The sequence below is a fragment of the Chelonia mydas genome, chromosome 20 (assembly GCF_015237465.2).
Source record: "Chelonia mydas isolate rCheMyd1 chromosome 20, rCheMyd1.pri.v2, whole genome shotgun sequence".
Classification (NCBI taxonomy): domain Eukaryota; kingdom Metazoa; phylum Chordata; order Testudines; family Cheloniidae; genus Chelonia; species Chelonia mydas.
In genome coordinates this window covers 16,964,898-16,971,286 of record NC_051260.2, presented here as the reverse complement: position 1 = coordinate 16,971,286, position 6,389 = coordinate 16,964,898, and the positions used below count along the sequence as shown (strand labels likewise).

Here is a 6,389-nt window from a genome sequence, read left to right as displayed (position 1 = left end):
GTGCCAGGCGCTGCCCAGACCCCCACCCGAGATCAGGGCCCCGTCGTGCCAGGCACTGCCCAGACCCCAGCTGAGATCAGGGCCCCGTTGCATCAGGCGCTGCCCAGAGCCCAGCCGAGATCTGGGCCCTGTTGCGTCGGGCGCTGCCCAGACCCCTTGTCATGCCGGGCCCTGCAGTGACACGCTGAGACAGTCCTTGCCCTAAAGAGCTTACAGTCTAACCAGACAAAGGTAGAGAGGGGAAACTGAGGCATGGAGGGACAAGTGACTCACTGTAGGTCACCCAGCAGGGCAGTGGCAGAGCTGGGACCAGACCTTGGGTCTCAGCTCAGCCCGCAGCACGCCCCAGCCCTCCAACCCACCCTGATGTTTAACAGACCAGAACCAGGGCATCGTTTTTCCAAGAGCTTTATTTTTAACAGGTTATAAATGGGATTAACGTAATACTGACATCAGCGAATACACCTCTTTGTATGTGCGACTAAACAGCCCCCCCAGGTATAAACTGAGTGCTGAGCTCACCGCCCCCCTCCCCAGGATACTGCCCTAGCGTGCGCGGGCGGGGGGGGGATTATAAAATGTTCAATAAACATGGCTGGGGGGTGGGGTGGGTCAGACAGCAAATGGAAGCTTAAAAAAAAAAAGACACAGATTTGTACCGCGGCTTTGAACCAAGCCCCAAATGTCGGGGTGGAGGGGGAGGGGAGGGGAAAATAAGACATCACCCTAAAAGTCTGACTGGCTCATACCAAGGCAGAGTGTAAATGTGGAAGCTAAACACCCGGCGGGTCTGTGAACGCTGCAGCCAGCCCTGCCCTCTGCGTCCGGCCGTCTGCGTCCGCCGAGGCCCTAAATACCGGGCGGTAAAGTAACGTAGATCTGTCGTTCTATTCTTGGCGTATATTAATCTATAGATTTGGTATAAAATTGGAATGTTTCCCTTCTTAGTTCTTTCTTTTTAAAACCACTTGCCACACCCTTTGGTTCCAATTTCTTTCCCGTCCTTTGGCCGGAGAGAAATGTCTTTTGGGAGAAGTTTGGCACTTAAAAGGTTTTGTTCTTGCAGCTCAAAGATACATAGAGCTGGGTTCCAGAGGAGCAGCCGTGTGAGTCTGTATCCGCAAGAGGAACAGGAGTCCTTGTGGCACCTCAGAGACTAACCAATTTATTTGAGCAGAAGCTTTCGTGGGCTACAGCTCACTTCATCGGATGCATGCAGTGGAAAATACAGTGGGGAGATTTGATATGCACAGAGAACATGAAAAAATGGGTGGTCTATGCCATCCTGTGCCAGCAATGCCCCTCTGCCATGTACGTTGGCCAGACCGGACAGTCTCTACGTAAAAGAATAAACGGACACAAATCAGACGTCAAGAATTTTAACATTCAAAAACCAGTCGGAGAACACGTCAACCTCCCTGGACACTCGATTTCAGACCTAAAAGTGGCAATTCTTCAACAACAAAACTTCAAAAACAGACTCCAACCAGAGACTGCTGAATTGGACTTAATTTGCAAACTGGACACCATTAACTTAGGCTTGAATAGAGACCGGGAGTGGATGGGTCATTACACAAAGTAAAACTGTTTCCCCTTGTTTATTCCCCCGCCCTTCCCCCCACACAAACACTTCCTCACACGTTCTTGTCAACTGCTGGAAATGGCCCACCTTGATCATCACTACAAAAGGTCCCCCCCGGCTCTCCTGCTGGTAATAGCTCACCTTAAGCGATCACTCTCCTTACAGTGTGTATGGTAACACCCATTGCTTCATGTTCTGTGGATATAAATCTCCCCACTGTATTTTCCACTGAATGCATCCGATGAAGTGAGCTGTAGCCCACGAAAGCTTATGCTCAAATAAATTGGTTAGTCTCTAAGGTGCCACAAGTCCTCCTGTTCTTTTTATATAGAGAGCTAGGTAAGTATAGAGAGAGAGGAGGTGCTGCCCCCTACTGGCCAGGTAGGGTAATTAATCCATGCAACCTCCAGACAGTTAACACCCTATGAGTTGTGTGGGTATTTACCAGGCTGGAATTTTTAGGAAGGTTTTTTTTAAAAACCTGCTCCCTTTAAAATCGATTCTAGAAACAGAGCCCCAGCTGCTTCCATCACAGAAATAACATGGAGTAGAGCCAGCTTTTTTAAGTGGGGAAAAAAAATCCAGACGGGAAACTGAGGCACAGAGCGACAGAATGTGACTTGCCCAAGGTCACACGCACAGGAGGAGTCTGGGTCTGTCACCTGAAGATGGACGGAGTACCCACAATGCACCAAAGAGCCCCCCGTCTCCAGCTACAGTCCAATGGGGGGACAGGGGAGGGGAGCTCCCGGCTCGCGTGAATTTCCATGGCGTGTAGGAATGGCCCCTGGACGGGAATCCCGTGTCTGCCAGAAGCAGGCCAGGGCGATGCAGCTGCTGCTGGAGCGGAGCCTGTCAAACCAGCTGTGACAGGGCCCACAGTCGCGGGTCCTTCCCTGTGGGACCGAATCCAGTGGAGACGTAGAAAACGCAGCTGCCCGATTTCCACCACTGAGCTTGTCTCCGGCTTCCTTTGTCTCGTGTCCTTGCTGCCCCCCAACATCCATCCCAACTCCCCCCAGCCAGCGGCAGCCGCCCCCCGGCTCCGGCTGACGCAGAGGCTCCAGCGGCTCGGCTCGGACCGCAGGAGGGACGGGCCTTCGTAAGTTTCAGTGCTTGGGGTGGACGGCATTCCCTCGAGACCCGCCCCCTTCCTCCCCCCACATCGCGATCGCTGTCTTCGGGGCTGCCTGGGCGAGAAACACGGCAGGTCCCTCCTCCGCTACTGAGCCTCGGTGGGCAGGACGGCTGCTGCGGTCTCAGCTTTTGGCTGCTTTGGGGTCCCCTGGAAAGAACATTTTGGCTTCAGTGTCGACCCGGCCTTGGCCCCGTCCGCCCGCTCCCTGTCCCCATTTAACAGCTGGGGAAACTGAGGCATGGAGCGGGCACAGGACACGCCACTGCTCATGCACAACAGAGCCAGAATTCGAACCCAGGGCTGCTGAGTCCCAGCCCAGGTCGTCCACTCAGCCGTGCTCAGGGAACCTCTCTCAGAGCCGGGGATAACGGCCCAGACCCGGGGGCCAGCCGGCTCTAAGCCGTGCCGACCACTCCAGAAGCAGCCCACCCGGCTCGGTCTGCATCTGCAGGTGTCTTTGTGTGTGAGACACGCCCAGGCCTCCCCCCCACCCAAGACTCTGTCCCCCCATCCCACCCTTGGGAGAGGACACCAGCCCCTGCAGGCTCTGTCTCCCAGAGGGGCCCTGGGCACTGGGCTGCCCCACCCCGCTCCTGCTGCGTGCCGAGGGGCTGCTTGCCCCCAGCTCTGCCTGGCTTGCTCGCTGCCCCGTCCTCGGGGCTCCCAGACGCCCGGCAGCCAGAGCTCCCTCTTTCAGGGCAGCGCTGCCCCATGGCTCCCCCCAGCTAGAGCCACTAGGGGCTGGGGGAGCCAGCGGGGGGCACCGAAAAACAGGGCCCAAGCCCGGGAAAGCTGGACATGCCCCTTGGCTTGGCCCTGCTCTGTCTGTATCAGTGTGGGGGGGTGCGTGTTACACGCCCCGGGCCGGGCTCTGTCTGCACCCAGGGGGGCCATGCGGGGTGGGGGGCACACCCATCACTCACCGGGGAAGGCGGCTTGGCGAAGTTCATGTGGGCGTAGAGCATGGCGGCGATGTCGTTCTGCCCGGCCTCCAGCGCGATGGACAGGGCCGTGCTGCCGTCCTGCGGGGGGGGACGGGGTCAGGGGCGCCCGCTTGGGGTGACCTGTCCCGTCTCCGCAGCTGCCCCCCCCCGATGCTCCTGGCCCCTCTGGCTGCCCCAAAGCAGCTAGCACCCACCCCGTGGGGGAATGGTTCCGCAGTGGGGTGACGCACAGGCCAATATGCAAATCAGGACATCACCGCATTTGCATAAGCTCCCCCCACACCCCTCGGAGTATCTGCAAAGCTGGGTCTCCCCCCGTCCCCACCTCGAGGGCCCCCCTTTAAGCTACCAGGCCGGGGATGCTGACACAGTCCCTGGGCTGCCCCCCGGGCGTGGCACTCACGTGGTCGGCCAGGCCCACGTGGCAGGCGGGCGTGGCCAGCAGCAGGCGGGCGATCTCGGCGTGGCCGTGCTCGCAGGCGCACATCAGGGCCGTCGAGCCGTCGGCGTCCTGCAGGTTCACGTCGGCCGCGCAGGCCAGCAGAGCCCCCACCATGTCCTGGCGCCCGTGGCTCACGGCCAGCATCAGGGCCGTCTGCCCTGCCTGCGGGGAGCCCGGGGTCAGGCAGAGCTTGTGGGATTGATCCATGGGGGCAGGTGGGAAGGAGGAAACTCAGTGCGAGGGGAGAGATTGATGGGGGAGGGAGGACGGGGGGGGCGAATCTCAGGAGAGATCTATAGGGGGAGGAGTCCACAGGAGACAGGAGGGGTGGGGGGTGTCTGTGGGTGGGGGGGAGAGCGAGCTGGGGGGGTGAGGGAGGAATCCGTAGGGAAGGGCGTGGGGTGAGGCGTGGGCCAGGTGGGGTGGAAGGGGTTGCACCCAGGCTAGTTCATCCAACCCCCGCCCCTCCGGCCAGTCCCCAGCCCCCTGCACTCCTGGCCAGCCCCACTCCCCAGCTAGCCCCCAGCCTCCCACGCTCCCAGCCAGTTCCCCCGCCCTGCTTTGGCCAGGCTCCAGCACCCTGCACTCCTGGCCAGTCCCACTCCTCAGCCAGCCCCCAGCCCCCCACGCTCCCAGCCAGTTCCCCCCGCCCCCGCCCCGGCCAGTCCCCCACGCCCCCGTGCTCCTGGCCTGCCCCCTCCCACACCTGGCTGGCCTTGGCGTTGACGTCGCCCAGCTGCAGCAGCTGCTGGATGGTGGCCATGTCCTTGTCGGAGCGGGTGGCGGCCAGCGCCGTCAGCATGATGGCCGTGTAGCCTGCTTTGTTCTGCTTGTCCACGTTGCACAGGCCTGGGGAGGGAAACAGAGTCAGTAGAGGGAAGATCCCCCCCCACCCCGCCCTGCTCTGCTAACCACTAGCCCCCACCCCCATCCCAGTGCTGGAATAGAACCCAGGAGTCTGGGCTCTCCACACACCCCCTGCTCTAACCACTAGCCCCCACTCTCCCCTCTGTGGCCCCTCACCGGTCTCCAGGAGGCGCTGGACAACGGGGAAGTTGGAGTGTGAGACGGTGTAGTGCAGGGCCGTGTTCCCGTTCCCGTCCGCCATGTTGAGGACGAACTCCAGCAGCCGGGGTGAGAGGGCGCGGTACGCGGCCAGGCGCCCCCCCACGGCCTCAGGGGCAGCCTCCCTGTGGCACGACAGCTGCAGCCAGTCCTGCAGCACCAGGGTGTAGGCGGCCTTCTGGGGGGAGACAGGGAGAGGGGTGTCGCCCGCGAGCTTTTGGAGGCTCTAGCCACCAGCCCCCACTCCCCTCCCAGAGCTGGGACAGAACCCAGGAGTCCTGGTGTGATGTTGCACTCCATATGTTTATGGAAATATGCTTATGAGTGGTTTCAGAGTAACAGCCGTGTTAGTCTGTATTCGTAAAAAGAAAAGGAGGACTTGTGGCACCTTAGAGACTAACCAGTTTATTTGAGCATGAGCTTTCGTGAGCTACAGCTCACTTCATCGGATGCATAGCATATCGTGGAAACTGCAGAAGACATTATATACACACAGAGACCATGAAACAAAACTTCCTCCCACCCCGCTCTCCTGCTGGTAACAGCTTATCTAAAGTGATCATCAAGTAGGGCCATTTCCAGCACAAATCCAGGTTTTCTTACCCTTCCCCCCCCCCCCACACACATACAAACTCACTCTCCTGCTGGTAATAGCCCATCCCTCTTTGAAACCTCTCTTTATAATGCACATGATAATCAAGGTGGGTCATTTCCAGCACTAATCCAGGTTTTCTCACCCCCCCCCACACACCCCCCTCCAAAAACCACACACACAAACTCACTCACCTGCTGGCAATAGCTCATCCACACTGACCACTCTCCTTACAATGTGCACAGCAATCAAGGTGGGCCATTTCCAGCATAAATCCAAGTTTAACCAGAACGTCTTGGGGGGGGTTTGTAGGAAAAAAACAAGGGGAGACAGGCTACCTTGCATAATGACTTAGCCACTCCCAGTCTCTATTCAAGCCCAAATTAATAGTATCCAATTTGCAAATGAATTCCAATTCAGCAGTTTCTCGCTGGAGTCTGGATTTGAAGACCTGGATTTGTGCTGGAAATGGCCCTACTTGATGATCACTTTAGATAAGCTGTTACCAGCAGGAGAGTGGGGTGGGAGGAAGTTTTGTTTCATGGTCTCTGTGTGTATATAATGTCTTCTGCAGTTTCCACGATATGCTATGCATCCGATGAAGTGAGCTGTAGCTCACGAAAGCT

General features: G+C 58.3%; 1 protein-coding gene across 1 annotated transcript in view; it reads right to left on the bottom strand.

The window, feature by feature from the left end:
* Positions 1 to 392: 392 nt before the first annotated feature.
* Positions 393 to 6,389, bottom strand: part of KANK2 (KN motif and ankyrin repeat domains 2) — a 29,363-nt gene continuing 23,366 nt past the window's right edge. Inside the window, 5 exon segments of the mRNA XM_043532713.1 lie at positions 393 to 2,867; positions 3,644 to 3,742; positions 4,068 to 4,268; positions 4,813 to 4,955; positions 5,130 to 5,349. Coding sequence (XP_043388648.1) covers positions 2,805 to 2,867; positions 3,644 to 3,742; positions 4,068 to 4,268; positions 4,813 to 4,955; positions 5,130 to 5,349 — 726 coding nt within the window. The 3' untranslated portion in view covers positions 393 to 2,804.